This window comes from Lagopus leucura, unplaced genomic scaffold, assembly GCF_019238085.1.
Source record: "Lagopus leucura isolate 7727_CA_CO unplaced genomic scaffold, USGS_WTPT01 Super-Scaffold_1, whole genome shotgun sequence".
In the NCBI taxonomy this organism is placed as follows: domain Eukaryota; kingdom Metazoa; phylum Chordata; class Aves; order Galliformes; family Phasianidae; genus Lagopus; species Lagopus leucura.
This window is the reverse complement of record NW_024962250.1, coordinates 39,245,095-39,269,762: the sequence shown is the minus strand read 5'-3', so window position 1 is coordinate 39,269,762 and position 24,668 is coordinate 39,245,095. Positions and strand designations below refer to the sequence as shown.

The following is a 24,668-nucleotide window of genomic DNA, read 5'->3' as shown; positions in this document are numbered from 1 at the left end:
GCTCCCTCCTAACGGACGGTTGATGGGCAGAGCCTAACTCGCGTAGTGAGCTGTTTACTGGTTAGCGTCATCGCCGTGCTTGATGCTCATTGGCTGCGCTGAGCATTGTCCCACCCAGCGCTTGCCGCTCATTGGCTGGCGAGCTGCGCGGGGTGGGCACCTCTGGAAGTGCAGGGGCTCTAAGATGGCGGCGGGCTGAGGCGCTGTGGGGTTTTTATCATTTTATTTCGGCGGTCTGGGTGGGGGGGGTCTGTGCCCTCTGGACTTCGCTTAGGCTTTCTGAGGAGCCATGCCAAGCTCTTGCTGCCAGCATACGCCTACCTGCTGTGCTTGCCACCTCAGGGAGCCGGTTTGGGGGCGTTGTTCCGGTTGTGTTGTGACAGAAAAGCGCTGATGTTCTCAGAGGGTTCTGTGAGCGAGAAGAAGGTGACATGGGAGCATTGCCACCATTGCATGAGGAATTCCTGAGGTAACTTTGCCCTGTAAGGGCATGAATTCGGTATTGTCTGAGACTTGTGAACGCGCTATAGGATTTTTCAGCTATGTCAAGGATAACCTTGCTTTTCGGAGAAACTTAATATATTCCCTACCTGTTATGTATCATTCATGGTCATTCTCTCATATGCAGGAGTATAAATCCAAAAGCAGTGTCCCGGCTTCCTTGTGCAGCTGTGTTTGGTGCCTCTCACATGCAAGGTGATTTGTTCTGCACTTGTTTTATCACGATAAAAATGCAGAAATGTTGATGAGGAAATCAGCCACTTGGTGGCACTGCAAAAGTGTGGACACTGTATGAATATGGCCAGACAGGGAACTGCTGAGTACAGTGGTCAGCACTGGTCAATAGCCATGTCTTGCAAGCAGCATCTCCTAATGGTGGTATGCATCAGTAAATTTTTATTTAAACGTGGTTACAGTGAATGGAGACAGCAAGAAGTGGGTTAAAGGCTGCACAGTCTGAGTGCAGAGCTGCTTCTTGCAGCAGTGATCTCCTTTGCACCATTTGCTATTGGTTCTGCGCATCACAGAATGCAGCTGGCAGAGAAATGCCACCACACGTTTCCTCGTGTGGGCTGCCCAGGGATACAGCAAAGATTTGGAAACTTTGAAAATCCTGGCCATAAAGTTCTTCATTTACTGTAAAATAATAATAAACAGTTTGGAGTTTATTGAGGCTTTGAAGTAGCCCAGTGGTATAAAAAAGGCCCTATTAAACAACAGCTACTGGAGTTTGTATTTGTATTGACTCTGCCCATGGAATCCAATGTAGTGCTGACTCTTTACTGCATTTTGTTACTGCCATTTTCCCCCTGGATCAGTGGAATTTGAGAGCATTTAAGAATTCTAACCTATGATATCAGAATAAAGACCAGTAATTTGAACCATGCTGAACCACTGGCTTTCAGAACAGTTTTCCAACCAAACAGTTTTCCAACCAAAAATCATTTTTTCTTATTTCATACCGGGAGAGCATCTAGACCAGAGCCATTGTTCAGTTAATTTCTTCTTGAGTGTCTGTAAGTACTGAGTTTAGGCAGTGTGGCTGTACTGCAGCCTGGGCTTTAACCTCACCAGCTCAGGTAACATCAGTGATAGCCTAGCAGTGCACACTCCATGCAAACTGGTAAGGTGAGAACATGACTTAGGTCCTTGGCAAGCTCAGACTGTGCCTGCAGCTTCACTGGTTGTTACCTGAGCTGGGTAGGCTACAGCCAGAATGAGTTTCCTTAACGCGCTGCAATTACACTTTCCACTAACGATATCTAGGACACTGCAGTGGTCTTTTTGTATTTGAATAATGCCACAATTTTAAAGTATTTCAATGTCACGTTAAGATAAAGCACGGTATTTTTTTTTTCCAGCCAAATTCCTGATTGCTACTGATTTTACTGTGTTAAGAAAAAACATATTACCATTTAATAGAGATAAAAAAGCAATATGAATACATAAACCCATTATCTTGTACAGATATTATCCATGCCCAAAAGATTAAATGTGTCATTCTCATGCAGTCCTGATGATTTTGTGATAATATGCTTACATTTAAGCCACTGAAGCTTTGAGAACCAATTAGATTTTCCCCATTTCTTGACAATGTGAGTGTCATTATCAGATTTTGTACCAGAGAAATCATTTTGTGGAAATCTGCTAACATGCTCTTCCTACTCTACTTTTCATTCTTTCATGTGAGATATTGTGTTTTGTGAGGGTAATTCTTCCTACCTTTGCATAAATGCCCATTACTGAAGAGCAATACATAGAGAAACCTATCCTTAAATATAGAGTAGAAATTGCAATTTCTGAATATATTTTTGGCAAAAGTTCAGGCAAATGGAATTACAAAGCTGTAGTCCACAGCATCACGTAGCTGCTGCTGTCATAGGAAGAAGGCCTCCACCAGGAGTACAAGTAGCACAGCAGTGACCCACGAACCCCCTGATGTGTCAGCCTATAGCCTGGGAGGGGAGCATGCCTACAGTCCTACCTTGGGCCAAGAGGGAGATGTATGTTGGGACTCTCACCAGGACAAGGAGAGCTTCCCTTTTTTGGGGTGTTTTCTCTACTGCCTCAACTATATACAATAAACCACATCAAGCACAGTCCCTGCAGCCCACAGTGTTAAAAATAAAGTGGTAACCTCACTCCATTGGACGAGCCCTCTTGTAATGTTTCCTGCAGCCAGGTCTCTGCAAGGGAGGTGGGAGTTTCCACTCACCCTTGGGAGCTGTCTCACACTTACTGGGTTATAAATAGCAAGGCGAGGTACCTGACTCGAGGTGTTAAATTGCACTCTGGCAGCCTGATACCTAGCAGTCAGATGTTGTAGCACGTTTATAAGATCCCAGCTTTCACTGCATGGAGTCTAAAATGCAAACTAGCAATCATAAAATGTGAGGTGTAGTTGAAAACAAGGTCTACAAAACTACAAGGACTATAAAAACGACAAGGGTAGTTTTTATCTGCATATCTTTACATCCTCTGTTATTTACATTGTGTTTACAATGAACATTCCCTGCTGTCACAGATTCCAGTCAAAAGTCCTTCTCACTCAGCACTACAGGTGGAAGCATCCTGCAGCTGGTCTCATGCTCCGAGGCCAAAAGCTATATTAAAACCATATTCTTAAGGAAATTACATTCACTTCCAAAGAGATTCACTTTTTTTTTTTTCTTCCGCCCCCCCCAAGGAAGATGGGAGCAGGAATTAACCCAAGAACAAATGCAGGATCAGCCCTAAGCCACCGCTGAGCGGGGAGCACACTGAGTTCTTTCCAGGCACTGCTTGGAGTGAGGTTACTGTGGGTGAACTGTACAGCTATCCCCTTTAGCAAAAGCAGATGAAGAAACTGCTTAGTGCAGTGGTATTAGTTGATGTTTCAGCAGCATTAGGTAGGTTTCTAATTGAGTTAAGTCAGGACCACTATGTTTTCATTTGAAAAGAGCATCCTCCCCTCAAGCATTGACAAGACACCCTTCATTTTTTATTCAGGGTTAGAACCTGTGGTTTATTTCTCAGCATGTGATTCCATCACCCAGGAGCAGAGTGTTATTTAGAAGCTGGGTGCAACTGCTGGAGTGAAGTGTTTCACCACCTAAACAACAGCAAAGGAGATGAGGAACAACTGGGTTTAGAGTGGAAAACCTTTGCAGAATATGACTGCTAATTAAGATGGGAACTGTAAATGAAGAGCTATAGTGACCTGGTTAATCCTTTGTACTCTGAGAGAGTTAAACTTCTCCAGGTTTCTGATAAGATAAAACTGGTTTTCTTTATCTGTTGTTTTTCCAATGTTCAAGGCTACTGAAATGCAAAAGTGCCAGATGGCCATATAAGCTAAACAACTTGCAAAATCTGTCTTATATTATCATTAAATGCCATGGGTGGGGTGGAGATGATGGAAGGAGAAACCTTATTTAATCATTACAAGTCACTTAGCAGCAAATGGCATTTCGCTGTCTTTTATCAACTTACAACAAAAGATTGGGTCTGTACAGTCGTGGGGACTAATGTGACAGTTTTCATTCCCCTTTAAGACATCTGCTGGTATCTTCTTGTGCCTGTCACTGAAATGTTGTGCTGGGCTAGTACGAAGGCTAGGGGAAAGAAATCACTGATCCTATACCAGAATACCTACTGTGAAGCTACTGTGTCACCAGCAGCAAAACCCCATTGTTCTTCTGGGATTTTGTTATGATCCAGTGGAGAAAGCACTGGAGGAGCGAGGAACTGCAGGTTCTGTTGTCAGTCCTCTCACCAATGTGGTGTTTGACCTTGAGCACATTTTACCAGCATTTTCCTTTTTCTCTCTCCAGCTTTGTGAACAGTGTCTGTGTAGCCAAGAGCCCCCAGAGGCTTTGGGAGATTCATCTCAGCCATCTGAGATGCCATGTTAATGCGCATCTGTGCCTTGGCTGATTAGTTCTGCTGCTCGGTAGGGCTCTCGAGGCACGGTGCTGTGCTGATGCAGTACACTGCTCTTAGCTTGACAGTGGTCTCAGGGATCTTTTTGCAGTGTTGCATCACGCAGAAGTAGTAATCTCTTCATTGCAGCCTTCCTGCAGGCTGCAGGAATCACCCCTTTTTGGTTTGCTTACAGATAGCTTCAGTACTGATCTCACCCTGATCATCTGTGGTCCCCTGCAGGGACCTGCATCGCTCCCTGCTTCTCTCTAAGTAGCCATGAACTGCTGAAATCTTTTGAGGAGGGGGGAGGCTCCTCACAGGGAACACTGAGGCTCACACTACCATCTGGTGACACTACTTAATTCCCCTTCTACCAATGCATTCCCTTTGCATTTCACTCTTGTTCTCAATGCCTTTGGTTGAGAGGATTTCTCTGGTTGCCATCCCTTTCGCCCAGCATGCTGAGGTTTCCCTGTGCAGGCCAGCACAGCAGCAATGCCTGGGGTGATGCTGGTGTGACCAACTGCGGCCCAGGGCCTGCAGTGCCCGTGGATACATCCACAGCAGAAAAAACAGCTTGTGTTTTTGTCAGCTGACGGTAGCAACCACACAAACAATGACAGAATGTATTTAGTTATTGTGTTCAGGAGGAAACAGTGGAGCAAGCCAGCTGAAATGGCTGGCACTGTGCTGATGATGGTCCTAACATCCTCCATGGCCAGGACACCTCTTCAGGCACTAACCCCCTTCTGGGAGGAGTTAGGTAGTTTTTAAAGGCAAATTAATTATTTTGGCTGCTTGTGGTGGACTGTTTCGTTTTTAGCCTGTTGATGCATTCAAGCTGCTTATCAGCTATCAGTGCCGTGGATCATGGTGAAAGTTTGGCACAACTGCACAGGGAGTGGTGGGTCACCATCCTTGGAGGTGTTAAGAACAGTGGAGATGTGGCATTCAATGGGGGATATGGTCAGTGGGTGTGGTGGGGGTGGGTTGGACTTGGGATGTGTGAGGTCTGTTCCAATTTTGTGATTCTAAGCTGGCAGTCCCGTTGCTTTCAGTGTCACATCATGTTGGTCACTCAACCTCACAGCACCCAGCACACTGGCATGAAGGCACAAGCCTCAAGGCATCAGGGTGAACAAGCAGCTCCAAATCCCGGGGCCTGCTTTCAGACATCCCAGGCCTGGAACCTATGGGCACTGCTGGGGGCAAAGACCTGCCAGGATCCTTCCATGACACATGGGACCGGTTGCCCAAGGAGGCTGTGGATGCCCCATCCCTGGAGGCACTCGAGGCCAGGCTGGATGTGGCTCTGGGCAGCCTGGGCTGCTGGTTGGTGACCTGCACACAGCAGGGGATTGGAAGTGGATGGGCACTCCTTTGCAACCCAGGCCATGCAATGAATCATTGAGTGGTTCTATAATCTGTCAGTGCCTGGCTGCACCGATGTCCTGAAGAGAATTCTGGACACTACGGAGATCTCGGGACCAGCGGAGAGCCGCGAGCCCCGTGTAGGGCACCACGGTCCTACGAAGAGCTGGGGGCCCAGGGAAGGAAGGCTCCGCAAGGAAGGCTCCGCGATCCGCGGTAGCCCCGGCCCTTCCAGAAGCGCGGAGGCGCCGAGCACTCGGGCAGCGCGGTGCCTGGCACGGCGCGGGGGCGGCGTTCCGCGTACCTCCCCGGCGGGCCCAGACCCGTCCCGCCCCGCCCCGCCCAGGGCGCGGATTGGCGCGGCCTCCGCAGCTCCTCCCGCCGCCGCCGCTGGGCTCGGGGGATCCGGCCGCGCCGCGCCGAGCCGAGCCTGGCGGCTTCGCGCTGCGCGCCGCCGGGATTCCCTTCGCTGTGGGCCACGCTCCGGGTAGGCCTCTGGCGGTGCGGCGGGGTCTCTGGGCGGGCAGGTGGGCGGCAGGAGAGCGAGCGGCCAACGGGAGGCGAGCGGGAGGTGAGCAGGCCCCGCGCGCAGCGCCCGCGCTCCCGGCCGGCTATGGCGGCTGCGGGGCCGTGGAGGGGCGGTTGGCTGCGTCCCGGCCGCGGGCCTGCTCGCTCCGGGCCTTCCCGTCCGTGACGGGGCCGCGCTGCGGGGCCGGGGCCGGACTCCTCCGGGCCGCCCGTGCGGGGCTCGCGGGGCCTCCTGAACGGCCGGCCGGCCGGCCCGCGGCTGTGCGTGCTGCCGCTTCCTGAGGGGGCTTTCGGCAGCCTGCCAGGGAAGCGGTTCTGAATATCCGTCAGTGTAGCGAAAATACGGCTGGGTCGAGTGGGTGTTGCTTCTGATTGCGCCTTCACGTGGGAGTTGTGTAAGGACCGAGGAAAAGCTTTACAGCCCAACGCAGTGGGAACGATTTCTTCTCAACATTGCTTCCTCCGAGGCCTCGCTTGGAGCAACGAGCGCAGGTTTCAGTTCCTTCAGCAAATGGAGGTGACCGTGTGGCTTTTATTTGAGGGGGGGAAGAAAAAAAAACCAAACCCGTTTCGTCAGCAGGAGCCGTGGGGATAGCAGCGCTCCCGCAGCAGTGTGCCTGTCTGCTCCCATAGAACCGGCTGACGGCTGTAAAACCCGCCCGTGGAGCTGCGTAAATAGCCGAGTGGTTGGCCCTGCTGCGCTGCATGCTATCTCGGTTATGCTGCTCTCGGGATCCAGTTTTGGTGGCTTGAGATAGGCGAGCTGGCTTTGAACTGGTGAGTTCGAGGAGTTGCGAGGCTTAATGAATGTTTGCGTAGCGCTCCGCGTTTTCTCGGATGAAAGGTTTTACATAATTGGCCTCTGTAATTGTCTGTCACCCCCGGAGAAGAGCTGAAAAACCCCGCTGGTGGAGGTAGGCAGTCGTTTTTGGGAGTCCGAAGTCTGAACCCGTAGGTGCGTGTAGGTTGTTAATGTTGTTACTGCTTAACGTGGTGGTAGCAAAATGACTCACTGGGAGGAAAGAAAATTCAACACATCTATTTCTGCGCTCAGTGTGAGCAGCGCAGGCGGATGAAGGGCATCCTGCCTACATGGGAACAGCAACTTTTCAGTGAGCAGAAGAATTCCTAACGCAGCCCCACTTTAGTTGCACCAGAGCTGCTTTTTACCCCTGAGATCATAACTGGAAGCCTTTTATTTTATTTTATTTTAAATATTATTTTGATTCCTTTTTAATAAATACCTAATCCCTTGCTGCAGGGGGTGGGAGTGTTTTCCATGCAGCGTTTTTGGTCCTGAGGGAAGGGGGAAGGGAGTGCCTCTATGGCTTTCCAGCAGCCACTCGCCTTCCTGGAGTGAAAGAGCCTTATTGAGTGATTCTGAAGGTAACCTGCCCAAATTCTCCTTTTACGTGGTAAAACCATAAATTTGCTGCAGCGCAGTGCCTTTGAGGGAAGGAGATGGAATGTCAAGGAGCCTGCGCTTCGTCACAAGCAGTCTGGTAACAAAGGCAGCATCTGTTAATTGCATTGCACTTATCAAAATCTCCCCTTCAGATGACAAAGTTCCATTTTAATGGGTGTGAAAAGTTGTGGGATTTGATGCCGTTGTCTTAAAATCATCTTGCAGGCTCTGGATGATTAAGTTGTTTCCTTCCTATTTAATTGGAGGACAGGCAGAGATTGAAGAAGCAGCTTTATGTTCTAAACGCTCATTAAAATCTTTACTCAGATAAGGATTGTGAGCATGCAGGAGTGACTTGTCAAGCTCTAAGCTGCAAGTGATTTTCTTACAGGTGCATAAAACTCCTCTACGTGTCCCTTAGAGCTGGAAGCTCGTGCTGCAGGTGTGTGCTGTGGCACTGGGCAGCGACTCCGTAACAGCAAGCTGTGCATAGAGACCTGCCTGCAGCTTCCATGCCAGGAAGGGCTGCGGTTTGGGGTACAGAGGTGCTGTGTTGATTGATGTGCTGTGTAGCTGAACATGGTGTAGAATGCACAAGATACCACCTGGCTGCTAACTGGCCCTGAGGTTCCAAGAATTGACACATTCAGTGTGACGTGTTAGTTCAGCTTCTTGCCACCCTGTACCTTCACAGCACGGGTGGTTCAGTACAGTATTCAAACGCCAGTTACTTTATTAACCTCAGGTATTGTGTATTTCAGTATTTCTGCTGCTGATTTTAATCTGTTCTCCCATCAGTGCAGTGCAATGAAGGTGGCAGCTTTTCTTGCCTCCATTATAGCTGAGCCTGTAAGGAAAACGTAGTGCTGGTCTGAAGGTTGCTGTTGAAGATCATGCAATTCTGGAAGCATGCCTATCTCCTGTCACAATCTACTGCTTGTTTCTTTCCTCTCGTGAGTTATTTGGACTCAAATGTACAGATGGGAACATCTAGTGTTATTAAGCTTTGGAAGGAGGTCTCAGTGAAAGCTGCTGGTCAGACCCCAGCTTCTCAGATCTGGGAGCTCTGCAGTGGGGGAGGCACAGGAATGCTGCTTTGGTATATGTGGCTGCTCGGTTCTTATTCGTACCACACTTTCTGGTCTTATTTTCTAAGCTGTTTTGACTTTAATTACTTACCAAAGTTAGAATCTATTAGAGTCATCATGACAGGCTTATTAAAGGCAATATTTTTACTTTTTTGTGTTTGTAAGTATTGTCTTTTTTAAAGAAAAGTCGCTCTCCCCCCACTGAATCAGAATAAGAATCAGGATAACTGCTTATCATGCAAATTCTGGGGGTAGCTGTGGAATTTGTATGTATTTATTCCCCAAATAACTTGTTTTTTTTGCCCCCTTTTGACTGTTTGCTGTATCACTTGCTAATCCTGCTGTTGCAGTCTCATGCCTGTACCATCACTAGAGATGCACGTGTCACTGTAGGCATGGTGGTTAGTTCTAATCAAGCTATTTTGGGCTTCAAAAGCAGTGAAAGCACAGCAAGGCTGGCTTTGCCTTTGGGGGCCTTGTGCAGTTTGCATTGGTGGCAGCCTGGTCTGCTGGTTGGCGACTGCACATAGCAGGGGGTTGAAACGAGGTGATCATTGTGGTCCTTTTCAACCCAGGCCATTCTAGGATTCTAAAATGATGAATCACCTGGGCAGCCACAGTGAGCTGTGGGTTTCTGCAGTGTCAGTGCAGTGGGTATCAGAGGCAGATGGATTAAATATAGCTCAGGGATGCCTCGAGGTGTTGCAGTTGCACCTCTTGCAGTACATATTTAAGTAGACCACCTTCTTACACATCTGAGGTTCAGCTGCTACTTTCATATGGAGCTGCTGCTGGGTGGCTGTGCAGCTGCCTGATAATGTTTTGTGAGCAGCAATACCCTACAGAGGGACATGCAAATGGCCGTTCAGGAAACATCATTTCTTTAATTAGTCAGAAATGGCTGACTGTTACCTTGGGGTGCAGAAAGCATGGTCTTTTCCAAGCGATTAACAAAAAATTCCTGCTTTAGAGGCTGCTATGTCTGCAGTTCATAGCAAAGTCATGGCATGTAGGTAGGAAGGAGGCTGAATTTCTGCCAGTTGAAATCTTGCTGTCCTAATGTGCTGTTCTTTAAAGTGCTTGCAAGCCAGTATGCAGCGTTCTTCTGCCTCGCAGCAAAACAAGTAGTGATTAAAAATTCAGCAGATGCTGTGGTTGGTTTAACTACTTGTTCCTGTATCATTCAGGTCATATCGCACAATTAATGTTGCTAATGTTCAGTCTTAGCTTTTTTTGTTCTAAGAATGGAGATTATCAGAACCACCATGGGATTTATAGAGCTGTTTTGGCAGGAACTAAGCTACACGAAGTAAATTATTCAGAACTGTTTTCTTCCTTCCTCTAGCTTGGAGGTTCTCTTCTTTATTTGTCAAATATTATCTGTTTGTGCCAGGCAGGGCTTTCTTTTCTGCAGCTTTTCTCACTTTGACTCTGAAAGTGTTTTCTTTTGATAGCTTAGAGATAAATGACTCCCTGGTTGAGAAGAAGAGGAAAGGGAAAAACCCCACCACGATAGGTGTAAGTGCTTGCTTGCTTCGTTGAACTCAGTATTTCATTTGGCCACAGAAGTATTTTTGTGAAAGCATTTTCGCTTTGTTTCAGGCAGAGCTTCCTGCTGCTTTCAGAACCTCTGCTTACAGTGTTGCTCAATGTTGGTTAATAGCATGCAGTCCTGTGTGTTGCATATTTGCCTTGCAAATGACATCGGTTTGGATTATCCTTTCTCTTCCCAGTATTCTTTTAAACATGCAGAGCTTTGGCATTCTTCTAGCAGCACACAGGGGTTCTGGATACCTTTTCTGGAGCTGCAAAGCAGCATTAATGCATCAAGGTTGTGCCTTGTTCTCGCTTTCTTCAGAAGCTGAGGCCTCTTCTCCAATATGAGAAGCTTCCCATCACATCACGGTGAGCATAGGGTTGGTTTTGATTGACCTCCCAGTGTTTTTTGGCTGTATATGTGCTCAGGCTGGCACTATATGCTGGGCATCCCTTGGCAGATGCCCTCTGGACTGGATGTGCCTGCAGGGCTGCTCACTGCATAACCACTGAGGTCAAGGTGAACCGCTGAGGGAAGTTGCTGGGTTTTTGGGTGCCTTTGAGACAAACTTCCTACGCTGGAGCAGCTGTAGACTTTTGTGTGCAGAGAAACTAAATTCAGAATGTAGAACACAGGTTGAGTATCTTGGTCAAGGGCACTTGGGGTTCAGCCATCCTTCATCACGCTGCTGCAGGGAGCTCGAGAACTGCCGGGCTTAGGAGGAGGCTGGATCTCTTTAGCTTGAACTGAGTGAGAAATCAGTAGGAATGCACAAATCCAGATTTTCTGTTACATTATATGATGCACAATATAGGATAGATATGCCTATAAGCTGGGTTTTGGAGAAGTAATGGGCAGAATGTGGAGACTTTCCAGAATAAGCACGTTGTTTGCACATGAAATTCAGATACCTTTTCATTTTCATTCTGACAGTTGGCACATCAGGAGGATGTGTTTCTGGACAAAGCAGCCATTTTTCTGTGGAGAAAACTGTTTGGACAGTTTGTGCAAATGTACTTCATGGAGAGAAATTGTTTCAGTGAAATTATGGGTAGATAACAGCAGGACAAGGGGAAATGGTTTGAAGTTGAGGGAGAGCAGATTGAGGTTGGATGTCAGGGGGAAGTTGTGTGCTGTGAGAGTGGTGAGGTGCTGGAACAGCTGCCCAGAGAGGCTGTGATGCCCCATCCATCCCTGGAGGTGTTGAAGGCCAGGTTGGATGGGGCCCTGGGCAGCCTGGGCTGCTGTGAAATGTGGAGGTTGGTGGCCCTGCATGGCACAGGGGGGTTGGAGCTTCGTGATGCTTGAGGTCCCTTCCAACCCAGGCCAGTCTGTGATTCTGTGATAGTTAATTGATTTGAAAAATGAGGTGTTAAATAGAAATCCAACCCCAGTCTTTTTAGTTTTATGTCTAGAATGATGGAAAACAAGTACTCAGATGGTGTTTCTTTAATATTTCTGGTACCATATATGCATTATTGCATGCTGTACTTGCAGAATTGATATTTAGGATACGTATAATTGCTAATTGCAAAAATAACTTTGCACACAGCTTATTCCATCTGTCAGAACAGCCAGAGCGAGGCTGACTTCACTTATTTGGGGCCTCCTTATTGCTGTGCTAATTACTAAGTGTGAACTTTGGAAATAACTTAAGATTTTGTTAATTTTAAGCATCCCTAGCAACTGTAAGGCACTTCTAGCTCACTTTATGCTTTTGGTGCTTTACCAGCTTGGGTTTAGTAAGCTTCAGTTGTGTCTTTTTCCTCCTCCCAATGACTTGCACATCTAACAGCAGCTTGCTGCAATTCCAGTATCTTTCAGCCTGGGATCTGACACAGTTCCTTCTGTCACTTGAGTGCAAAAAAAGCCCCAACAAAGCGTTGACATTAAATTCAAGTGAATGCTGAAACAGTACCGTTAAAAATGAGGTTTCAGTCATTCTCTTGCACTGTGTGAGGAGCAGCTGATGTGTTTTAGGTGTAGGTGGGTTTTCTAAAAGTAACCCTGGGGAAACTGGGGCACATCAAGTCTGATCCTAATTCTGTGAAAAGCTGTTCCCATTGTGTGAATTCTTAAGCTCTAAATTTAGAGTTTGATAGCAAGTCATCCTTGCATGTAGTTACTGAACACCCTCTGTTAGTAAGAGGCTGCTGTTTTTATTTTTCAGCATCTCAAGGTGGTTTTGCGAGGTGCCAGGCAGGGGAGGCCTCTAATCTGTAAAATGTGGAAAAGATTGGATTTTTTTAGTAAGGAATCTATAAAGGAAAATGGAAGTGGCTTTATTGGACTGTTCTGGAGTGGTTAATATCCTCTTGGATGGAATGGAGAACTGGGGAGTTCCTTCTCTGGGACAACCAGGGTTGTATTGCTGGGCTCTGGTTTGTCTCGAGCTGGCAGAAAGTCAAGCATAAAATCTTGCCTGTAAGTCACACTGCAGTGTGTCGTACTGGAGGTTATGTTTTACAGTGAGTTTGGGTTCTGGGTTGGAAGAAGACTTGGGGTGGCTGAAGCGATAGTTGCTAGCACTGAGCTGGAGGTTCGTTCTCTGCCTTGTGTGCTGCTTTACGAGACAGCCCAGCTCCTTTTTGATTTATAAAGCTCTTAACTGAGGTCTTTGTTCTGAGCTTTGCCTCACCTAAGCTTTCATTGCGAAATGTCAAGATGCCTTCCTTGGTGCAGCATCAGCTCTGGCACTGCGCTCTTGGTCTGTTTTGTGTTTTGCTAAATGTGTGCAGGGCTGCTCCTTGTCCCCTCTAGCAGCCCTTTCCCAGTGTGTCAGTGTTGTTCTGCTCTTGCTTTGACTGCACTGCCTGGGATGTTCAGCATTGCCCAGAGAAGCAGTGGATGCCCCCTACCTGGAAGCATTCAGGGCCAGGCTGGATGGCATTTAAAGCAACCTGCTCTAGAGGGAGGTGTCCCTGCCTATAGCAGGGGGTTGGAACTGGATGGTCTTAAAGCTCCCTTCCAACCCAAACCATTCTGTGATTTGCCTTTTCGAGCTCATGCCCAGAACAGGAGGCCTGGGTGATCCTCTGCCACCACTCTTGAAATGCTTACTTTTGAAGGGTTACTGATAGCAGTGAACTTGGTGAGCTTAAAGCTCTTTTCCAGCCTTTAATGAGTCTGTGATTCTAACTTGTGGAGTGTTCATTTTTGATACAGCACTGCAGTCTTCTGAATGGGAGCCCGGAATGGTTTGAGTGGTGAGATGCTCCCTGTGCTGATGGTGCATGAGATATCACAGACAGGAGACTAAACCAGTTCTCCTAACGATTGGTTGGTTATGCTTTAACAACTGACCTGATTGCTAGAAGGTGTCCAGTGATATGGCAGCTATAGGCTTCAGGGTAAATGGTAAAAACCTAGGCAGCAATGTGCAGCTCTGTAAGGGCAAATGGGTGCAGGTTGTTCAGGTAAAATAAGCCAACATACCACAGAACCATGGAATCATTAAGGTTGGATAAGACCACTGAGATCTCCTAGTCCAGCTGTCAACCCATCAGCACAGTGTCCAGGCTGGAGTCAGCAAAGCCATGGAGTGCCACCTGTGTCACATTCGGCTCCCAGAGGGTTGGTGAGAGATGCTAACAGTTAAAATTAGCAGGAGCAGCCATGTTTTTTCATTTTCCTGGTGCTTTTCCTGGAGCAGCCCAAAACAGGCATGTTAACCTTAATATATGAATGTGTGTGGGTGCCTGAGAACGGCGTCCCACTAAGTAAAGTAGTAACTTCTTTCTGAGGAGATGCTGAGAATGCCTCCTTTGGTCTGCCAGCCAGGCCAAGCCAGGCTTGTTAGCAGCTTGTGACAGCTCTACTTTGCTTTGTAGGTATTTTAAGTGGTGGGGGTAGCAGAGCTAGGAGGAGATGTGATAACGACTGTGCTTCCTTTTCTTTTTAGGGGAGAGAGGAGGGGAGGAGATGGGCCTAATTGCATACCTTCCAATTGCAGTTACTTCATTACTGAATTATCACCGGAGCAGCCCTGCAGTCTGTTCTGATAGCAGATAAGCAGCATGGCTTGCAGCACTTCAATCTAAACAAAACTTAAGTGCTCTCTCCTTTTTCCCTGGAGTGAAACTGTAATTTAATTACATGAATGTTAGCCAGGGCAAAGTTTTCTTCAGCTATCGTGATGCTTCTTCGGGTTTTGTGTGTGCTAGAAGTGTGTCTGCAGTGGTATGTAGCAAAGGTATCCTAAAATTTCTTGCCTGGCAACTTCAGGTGAGGTTTCTCCTAGAGCTTTGCCAGGTGAAGATACATAGTGCTCATGTTATTTGTCCTAAAAGATTTAAATGAAAATGGAATGCTAACTGGTTGATATTTGCTTCCACAGAGATGCGTTAATGAATTTCTGTCTGCATTAGGTCCTGAATAGCCAAATTGAACAGCTGGAGTCAGCCTCTGCCACCAGCCTGCTGCCATAGAACAGGAGCCCTGTGGTGTGAGTGGGCTTGGGGAACAGCCTGTACCTGAACCACATTGGTTCTGTTCCCCAGCGGAGGGAGAAGTGGCCCTCAATGCAACCCATGTGATGCAAAAGAGAATTAGTGGCAGAGCTGTAGGGAGGACTCCTTGTCTTCCTTTGAAACAGGATAACTGCATTTGTGCATCGGTTTGAATCCTGATAAAATAGCTCCTTGGAACTGATGATTCAGAAAGATGGTGCTTCTGAAATTTGCTGCTTACGGCCATGAGGCACCACAGAGAAATGCCTGGATCTTGGGTAGCGTAGGACTGGTCAGTGCTTAAACTCTTGTCCGAGTAACGTTTTCTTTTTGGACTGCTGCAGGACTGTTTAATCTGATCTATTCCTATAGAGACAGCTGACTGTGCAGTCTGAGCTGTGTACAGTTCTTTGTCTCTGACTTTGACTCGAATGGAAATGTAGTTTGTTTTTTAATTAAATTGAACTCAACTGTCACTGCCCCAAAGGGGGTCTGTTCTTGCAAGCTGTGCTTGGACTCGAGGCAGTGCTCTTGGCTCTGGCTGCTTCTTGCTGTAAGCATGGTAACTCGAGTCAGGATGATGGGAGGATGGTAACGCACTAAGACAGATATTTGATGACGAGTGAAGTGTCTTGGGAAAGAAAGTGTAATGTGCTTTTTTATGTTGATAGATTATTATATTTTTTTTCTGAAGTTTTGGGCTTGGTTGTGTTGGTTGTAACTTGGCTGCTGGGTTGGTCGTGTAGAATAACACTGTACTGATCCAGCTGCAGCATTAAGCTCTTGGAATAGCTGAAGGTGAAGGGATGGTGGATTTCAAATAATTAGAGAGTGTGAGGCCCCCTGGTCAGGTCTTGCATTGGTTGAGTGGCTTTCAGAGAGAAAAAGACCCACACGTGCTTTGCAAGCTGCTGCATACATAGTGCACTGGAGTGGGTCCATGCTTCGATAAGAACAATATGGGTCTCTTAATGAGACGAACTGCATCACCTTTTTTTTAAGGAGGCATTTATTGCTTTTTGTGAAAAAATGACATACTACTTTGGAAAGCTGTAGCTGAACGCTGCTCTGCTTTTGCTTTTGTCCATGGATATTGCAGGGACAGGAGGCTGGCAGGTTGGGTTGGGCATTATCAAGAGGAACAAGATTGAAGCCTGATATGTACTCTGGAAGCAGGGCTCCCTGACTCAGCTTGTTCTTGGCCACTGCTGCTTCAGAAGGCTGTTGGCCACGTGATCCTTATGCAAGTCCTGCTTCCCCAAATGGTCTGTCTGACTTGCCAACGCTGCACTTGGTATTTGGGAATTGCTCTGGGGTCTGTGCAAGTTGATAAGGCTCCCGTGGCTATTTGGGATGGTGAAGTTGTCCTTCTCCGTGCTCGGCTTCTTGAAGCTTGTTAACCAACCTTCTGCTGGCAGCCATCCAGCCTTGGATCTTCCCAGGCCTTTATTTACCTGTTGATGGTTGAACTGTGCCCTCAGCATTTCCTTCCTTTCGTGTATTTGCCTTGCAGGTGTGAAGGCTGAAGCCATGTGGGATTGCTGCAGTCAGTGTACAGACTGGGAAAAGGATGCTGAGTGGCTGCAGGTCTTTGCGTTTTGGTGCTTGTAAGCTGGGATGGATGCCTGGGCCTACTAGAAAGCTTCAGCATCCATCACTGGGGTGTGATCTGTCTTGAATGTAGAAAGTAAGCTGAAGTTAAATTATCTACTAGCAGAGAATTTATTGGGAAAAAGTCTAACGTGGATCTGGGATAGATAGAAATCACATATATTTCTGTTGGCACGTACATGTGAGCAAGTTTTCCTTGTTGCAGAAGCTGGGTTGATTTTTCAGGGCTGGATAGCATCAGTGATCTAGGAAAGAGAAAACACTATCTGGCTTAAATGTAAATTCCTAGGTCGTTAATGAGAAGGACTTCTAGCCTAAGTAACTTGCTCAGCCTATGTTATGTTGCAGGAGCTCCATGGAGATGAAGCCTACTGGCTTTATTTTGGTCTGAAATCCATTTCACGTCAGGTTGCCGCAAGAATCTCTGCTCCTGCAGTGCTTCAGCCTTGGAACTGGGTAACGCATCGGGTGTGTGAGGGCTGAGGCTGGGGCAGGTCTGAGTGCTTTGGTGGCTGAGGTGGCATTGGCACGTGGCACTTGTCAGGGCGCGTACTTCTGGATGACAGCAGGCTGTTCATCCCTTCGTAATTTGCAATTTGTATTTAAAAGCGAAGGGATTTAAACGTTGTGTTTTTCCTTGCCGTTGTGGTCCACAGCAGCAATTAGCTGTCGTGATGTTTGGCGCTGGTGGCTAATTGCGTAAGTTGTCATTGCTGAAGAGAGCAGGGAGTTGAGCAGAGCTGTTTGTACATTCAGAAACCTGGTATAATTCAGGTCTGAATCAAGCTCAGACTCACGCTCAAACAGGTTGTGGAATTTATTTATACAACACCACTGGGGTGTGTGGCATTGCAGAGACAAATAAATGATGGTTCCCAGCCCTGAGGCTTGCGTTTAGTGTTAGATAACACACTATGGGTTAATTATAGCCAGGGACCTGGGCGGGGGGGGGTTAGGAGCAGGTAAGGGTTACGTCGGTGCCGAGAACACCGAGTGTTCCTTGTTGTGCCTACAGCTCTCTAATGGCACTGTGAAGAAAGTATGGGTGCGTCTGAGGTTATGGGAAGGATGGAGGTCAGCTCTGCAGGAGGAAGCGTTGAGTGAGTTACTACAGAAGTCGTGTGGATTACTAAGAAAAAGCGGAAGGAGGTGAACTGAAACGGGCTGAGCGCACAGGGAGTGGCTGTGTTTGCATGGAGACCTAGTATGGAGCAGCAATGGGGCTGCAAGGTCCTGGGTTTGGGTGTTGAGATCAGCAGCCAGACCCCTGTCTGTGCTCAGTGTGAATAGAGGAGCAGCTAAAGGAAGGGGTCTGGAGTTGCTGCTTCAAGCTTTCTAGTTCCACTTTGTAGTCCCTGCAGCCTGGTACCTGTGGATTTGAAGCAGCTCTTTCCCAGTAGGATTTACCCTGGTGGCAAGCAGCTGCCTTTGATGGCAGTTGGACTCTCTTTGGGGTGTATTTGCTCAGTTGACACTGAGGACTCCTTCTAATTGACCTCATTGCAGCATTTCAGTACCTAAAGGGAGCCTACAAACAGGAGGGGACTCAACTCTTGGAAAGGGTTGACAACTGCAGGACAAGGGGAAATGGTTTGAAGTTGAAGGAGGGCAGATTGAGGTTGGATGTCAGGGGGAAGTTGTGTGCTGTGAGAGTGGTGAGGTGCTGGAACAGCTGCCCAGAGAGGCTGTGATGCCCCGTCCATCCCTGGAGGTGTTCAAGGCCAGGTTGGATGGGGCCCTGGGCAGCCTGGGCTGCTGTGAAATGGGGAGGTTGGTGGCCCTGCATTGGCACAGGGGGGTTGGAGCTTCGTGATGCTTGAGGTCCCTTCCAACCCAGGCCATTCTGTGGTTCTGTAATTGGTGGTTTTCTGACTGTCAGCATTGTCCTGGTGGTTCCTATATACCATTAGCAATGGGATGAATGAAGAGTGTTCCTGGACTGGCTTTTTGTGTTAAACTGGCAGACTTTTTGGTTTCGGGCTGGCAAGTCATTAACTTGTAACTAATTTCCTTTTTCCTTCCCTTTTGCTCTTCAGAAATGTGATTCTCGTGAGTGTGCAAGGAAACCTACAGAACTGTAATGTCTAACACTACACGGAATAACAGCTGTTGGAAGGTACCACCCTTTTTTAACTAATAAACTACTCTGTTATAGGTTGGGTTAATGATGGACTGATCTTTGGTTCACAGCCAAAGCTCAATGTGAAGATCCACATCTTATGTAATGCCTTCTTTTCCAAAATGGTGACGGTAGTGTGACACTGCACTCTTTTATTTCCAGAAAAGCTTTGTGTAAACTACTACCTGATCCGTGTGCTGAGGGGACCACCCTTGTTTCTCTGTGAAAGATCTCTCCAGGCAGGTCTGGTATTGCTGTAGGAACAGATGGTAGCTTCTGTTCAGAGGGCTGAACTTCCCTTGTCCTTCGTGGCTGTCCCTGGAAACATATTGCCCTTCTTCAGTGATGCGTCATGGCTGGCCTGTTTGTCATGATGTTAATGACAGCCTGGGTCATCTTTCTTGACAAGAGGCTTCAAGCCCTATTTGGGAAGAATATTAAGATAAAGTGCAGTTGGACTGTAGCACTGAGATTGCAATGTCTCAGCTGTTTGTGCTGCATTAACCAGCTCTGGGGCGTTGGCTTGATCTGCTGCCTGATCCTGCAGTGATGCCATAATACTGAATTTTGGACTGCCCTGTACATTTCCATGGCAACAGACTGATGTCACAGGCTCAAGGACACGACTTCAGTGTACGATCATGCGGAGGCACGATCAGATTTGTGAAGGTGAAAGCTGACTAATGCACATCTCAAAAGCCAGCAAGGGGAGTGCAGGTTACGGCTGACCAAGCGAGGTGTTTCAGGATGAAAACTCCCCTGTCAGGCACAGGAGGATGTGATGATGTCTTTAAGGCAGGAACATTCGGCGCAGTGAGCTTCTGTTTACAGGGGATAAGCAGGCATCCAGCAGGTATCCTGTTTCTTTTCAGCAGGTGGTGTTCTGGGCTGGGGGAACTTGCTTGTTGGTTTCAGACCTTTGAAAGGTCAGTGTTTGGTTGTGTTGTTTCAGAGAGCTTCTCGTTGGCGTACTTGTTAGTGTACTGAGACAGCTTTTTCTTGCATAGTGTACAAATAGCTTAATTGGTTTTCCAAAGCTTTTATTTTATCCATGATATTGGAAGGTGGAAGGGGGAACTCTGCATCTGCATTATGGTCACATTTTCCTATATCCTATTAGCAGATTCCAAGATTGTTTAATGTGATCTCCACCCATTTCATTTGGCCGCAACCTTTGCTCCCATGAAAACAAGGCTGATTGTTCTGAATTGCTGTGTGTATGTGCTTTGGCACGGCATGAAGGTACCTATAATAACACAACCATTGTCTAGAAGAAAAAAAAAAAAGCAGTTTGCAGTAATAACTACAAATAAAAGGGTGCAGTACTGGGGCAAAGACAGATAATGGTTGTTTTCCCACTCATTCTGTGCAACAGCTTCTCAACGTGGTCACCCCTCTGCGTGACACTGATGTGGGCTTCAGCCTGGTATGTGAATATTGGGAGTGAAGGACTGAAATATTTGCATGCTGCTCCAAGTTTCTCTTTTCCTGGACACAGTTCCATTGCTCGTATCTATGGATGGGGAGGCTGAATGACTTTTGCACAACACGGTGTTTTATTTGCATGCTGTGAGCAGTTGAACAAGTGCTAAATGAAGCATTTCCGCTTTCAGTCATCAGCTGATGCATCCTTAAAAAAAATAAAGAGGTGGGGGGAGTGCCTTGAGGTTGAACAGTGGGGATTTGAGGGGTAACACTGTGCTGTGTGCTTGGCTGCTTGTGCCAAGCCTGAACATTCACTTGAATTGCTGTGGGATTTAGCAAGTGACCAGCTCAAACTCCTTCGTGCTGAAGTAATTTACACTCATCTCTACACTTCCTGGAATAAAAGCTGTTACAGGGCAAGATTTGGAAGGGACCTAATTGTTTTCAGTGTTCAGTGTCACAGGGATCGAGGATGTTGAACAGAACCTGGCATTTCTTACAGCAGTTTGGTTGCCTCCCAGGACAGGAAGCTGTGGAGTGTTTAAGAAACAGGGAAGGAGTTTAGCAACCCTCTCTCTACATCAGAATGCTTGAATTTTGGTGCCTGGCCTGGAGCTGAAAGGGCTGGAAGCTCGGCAAGATTTAGTGTTCTGCATGGCTTGGCAATGAACAACAAGATAATGGTGATGGGCTATCAAGAAGGCAGCCCTGCTAAAAAGAGAGTCTTTGTGATACGGTCAAGGGGAAGGAAGTCTGGAGAACTTAGAAAAAGAACAGATGTTTTTGGAGGTGGGGGAAAAGCTTAACTATCCGTGTAAGGGAGCCAGCAGAATGAACTTGATACCAAACAAAAGTAGGCACACCCAGTGTTGAGCACAGGGATCCTGGAAAGCTGCTCTGCTCTGCGGCGATGCTTTGCTGTTTGACAGATGTTGGACAAGGACATCTCACAGAGGCAGAAGTGTGTAATATGAAGCACCTGGGGGTTGTGTGAGGGGATGCATAAAGGTTGAGGGGCACTTGGTGCTGCTCTTTAATACTGGCACTGATTTTAACAGGTATATAAATGGTAGCTGAAGCAGAATGTTAATCTCCGTGAGGGAACTGATGACAGAAGATGCATTAAACAAGAGGGAGGGGTCTCCTGTAGGGTGTGTTTATGGGCAGTGATGACTGGAAGTGTGATATAACAGACTGCTGATCCTGCGTGTCAGACTGTGAGTGGCAGGGATTTTTTTTCAGGTCACTGAAACTTGAGTCCAAACAAAAATATTTTACTCTTACTAATAGGTTAATCCGCTGTAATTGGCTGAGGAATAAGCCCATGGGAACTTCCCTGTCTGTACGTGATGCACAGCCTCTGCTGTCTGCTTGGCAGCTGCACCTTCAAATAATTAAAAGCTGTTTTTGAAATCTGCTGTTCTTGATGCTGTTGTTTTGTTTTGTGTTTTTTTTCTTGCATCTCGCAGCTTCTCTGAATGCCATCAGTCACTCTTCTGCCTAATCTGTAAAAACCAAGGAAGTGTGGGATCAGGAGATGAGAACTGCAGATGGATCTCATGCTTTGAAACCCAAACCAACCATCAGCTATGAGGTTAGGTGAATGTGTGAGGTTTGACAGCACCCACCTTGCACTTCTGAAAATAATTCAACTTCCCCAGTCCAGTATGAAACATTAAAAGTTCACTCTTCCTTTATGAGATCTCACATCGTTTGCCCCTCTAAAATCAATAATCAAATTTCCACGGCTGCCTTCTCTGAGAAGCAGCTGTAATTACCCCCAAATTACAGGAGGTGCTCAGCACAGGGATCCTCTGGTTTCAGCACATATTTTCATTGCTCTGTAGTGTTTTGAGAGGCTGAAGGGTGGGATGCAGCTACAGTGACTTTCCAGATTCCTAACAGTGTGAGGGACTGTTTTTAATAGTGATGATAAAAACAGTTATTCCCAGTTGGAGGTTAGTCAGTGGTACAATTATCAGAGCTATGAAATAGTGCAGAGATGGCTCAGAATGGGGAAAAAAAAACAACCCACACCAACTCCAGCTTGTAGCTTATTTTCTTGAGGGAGCTGTTAGAAACTATTTCCTGCAGGCTCACAGAAAATTAGTCCGAGATGTTAAACGCTGAGAGATGCAGCTGATACAGCTTGGTTATTACTTTGGTAATTCAGTTCTCAGGCTAGCAGAATGCAGCTGGCTTGCAGGGAAGGGTTTTGGTAGCAACGTGTTGACAAAAGGCAGTGCAATGAGCAGGACCTCTGGAGCTGGCATGTTTAATTTGCAAGGTTATGTTCTTCTGTTGTGAGCACCACAACAGCTGCTCTGCTGGGAAGCCTAAAAATGTGCTGAGTGGTTTCACAGCAAACTAGCAGTCCCCAGCCTGATATCTGGTGCAGTTAAATCACCCTTCTGCAGAAAAAACAGTTTGGGATGCTCTGTTTTTCTGTCTTTTCTGATCTCCTGCTGATTTGTTTCCTTATTTTCATTTGCATTTCTAATGTTCTGTCCTAGAGGTGCAACCTTGAAAAGACAGTATTATTTTAGGAGGAAGTTTTTAAGCCAGAGGGTGGTGAGGCACTGGCACAGGTTGCCCAAGGAGGCTGTGGATGCCCCATCCCTGCAGGCATTCAAGGCCAGGCTGGATGTGGCTCTGGGCAGCCTGGGCTGCTGGTTGGCGACCTGCACACAGCAGGGGCTTGGAGCTGGATGAGCACTGTGCTCCTTTGCAACCCAGGCCATTGTAGGATTCTGTTGGTACTGGGGGGGAGCACTGAGCTATATAGGAGTATGCTTTTCCTTGTTCCTCTTGCTGATGAAGATACTTTCACATTAACAAGCCTTCAAGTGCAGGTACAGGTTGCTGGATGTTGAAGATGAGGGTGAGAAGTGAGAGATGTGCAGCACAGCTCCTCGCAGTTAACGAGGTAATTGAATATGCTCAACCTATACCAAAATGCAGATGCTATTTTTAGTTCCTTTCAAAAAAGAATTCATGGCAGAATTTGTGCTATGCTTGGAATTTCTAAAAATTTAATTGTGTTGCAAGGTGTTTTGACTGCAGGGCTCTGAAGAATGGGGAAACTATTTTTTGCATCAAGGAACTCTGAGTTATTAATGGAAAAAGCCTTTAAAATGGAACAAAATATCTGAAGATCCACAGGATTGGTAGGTTTCAGAATTAGCTTGGATATTTCAACAGCCTTTTGAAGCAGTCTTCCAGAAACACTGTATTTAATGCTGGTCTGTACTGCCATTTACTTGCCAAGAAAACAAGCTTATCCATAGGTGAGTTATTTCAGTAGAAGATGTTTCATGTATATTCTTCTTTGAAGAATTTGTTGAAAAACCCAGCAAGCACATACTTTGAGTTTTAGCACATGTAATTGCTATTCTGTTGTCATCTGTAGCCTTAGCATGTCACTGGTGGTGTGCCTGTGCTTTTGGGCTCTCCAAGGCTTTTCTGGTCTGCTTGACCAGGCTTTGTTTTGCACTCTCGAAGCAGTTGAGCAGTGAGAAACATGCTCTGCATCCTGATGCTGCTCTCCAGATCATCCTCCTGAATTTCATTGCTTGTGGGTCTGGAAAACCTGGGGGCTTTGCTTCACAACTCCTGTTCTGGGCAAAGCCTATTGGTGACGGGGGATATTAAATTGTTCCGGGTTCAAATAGATGTAAGGAGCTAGCAACAGAAAGAGAAATATTAAACTAATGCCTTTTCCTTTTCCCATGCTCAACCTCATGCTGTTAGGAGGTACAGGCATTCATTCTCTAATCTTGGTGTTTTCCCCCCCTTCCTTTTGGTGTTTTTTGCCTGTTCTTCAGTATATTCTCCTGGAAGTGCCACTTGTTGGGCAGTGCCCTGTATGGAGGCATTGTGGTGCTGGCTGTGTCCCACACAGAGCACCCCAGCTGTCCCTCCCACCTTGCCACCTTCATCTGATACAAGCAGTGAAGGAAACGATAACAGTTTGAAGTTGTTTTCATTACAGGTTGGTGGGTTCTCAGATCAGCTGGGGCAGAGTTGAGATCCTTTAAGTGGAGCACGGTGAAGAGTTTTGGGCAGTAGAGGCATGAGATTAACTGATAGAAACAGCCTCTGTTCAAAATCCAGGCTGTGTTCTCTCTGAGAGCAGTTACTTGGGTGGAGGCAAATGCATCAGTTCAGAGTTGGATGTGTTGTGCCTTGTTGCTGCCCAGATTGCATAGCTGGCAGGTGTATAAGACCAGGCTGCTTTGGAGTTAATGCTCTGAAAATGTTCCGAGTTTTAGGGTATGTTTTGTGGCATATGGCTAGCTATACACCTGAAACAAGTTACATATCAGAACAGCATTTTCTTTTCATTAATGCCTCTGTAGACCATGTTAGAACCTCATGTTAATGAGCAATTTATTTTTTCGGTCAGAAATTGCAACTTGTTCTTCCTGAACTTCTTTTTGTTAAGAAAGATACCTCTGGAAAGGAGTGAATCCAATGCTTGTTGAGAGGGTGTAGGTGGTGGTGTGCTGTTTGTGGGTGGGTTGTTTCTAAATGCTCTTAACAAATCTGTTCTGTTGAAAGTTTGCTGTCCTCAGTAGAACTAATGGTGCCTTGAGCAATGAAATGTTAGGTGCAAAAGAGTTTGAGCTTCCTATTGAGTGTCAGCTGCTCTGAAGTTGGGTGTACTTAGTTTAACTGCTTTCCTAAGTGTGGAAAGCTGCTGACATGGAAACTGCACATTTCATAGTGCAGC

At 46.8% G+C, this 24,668-nt stretch overlaps 1 protein-coding gene across 9 annotated transcripts in view; it reads left to right on the top strand.

Annotated features, from left to right (window-relative positions):
* The first annotated feature begins 183 nt into the window (after positions 1-183).
* The window catches only part of FBXO34 (F-box protein 34), a 41,508-nt gene continuing 17,023 nt past the window's right edge, over positions 184-24,668 (top strand). For 2 of the 9 annotated variants that reach the window (XM_042871612.1, XM_042871587.1), the window contains exons 1-2: positions 6,189-6,262; positions 18,429-18,508. Coding sequence is in view for 1 of the 9 variants with exons in the window: in XM_042871578.1 (XP_042727512.1) it covers positions 19,259-19,364 (106 nt within the window). In the remaining 8 variants the exon portion in view is untranslated. Of the gene's footprint in view, positions 470-6,188; positions 6,263-18,428; positions 18,509-19,194; positions 19,365-24,668 lie in introns of those variants that run through there. The other 7 variants (XM_042871631.1, XM_042871604.1, XM_042871714.1 and 4 more) reach the window with 5 other exon arrangements.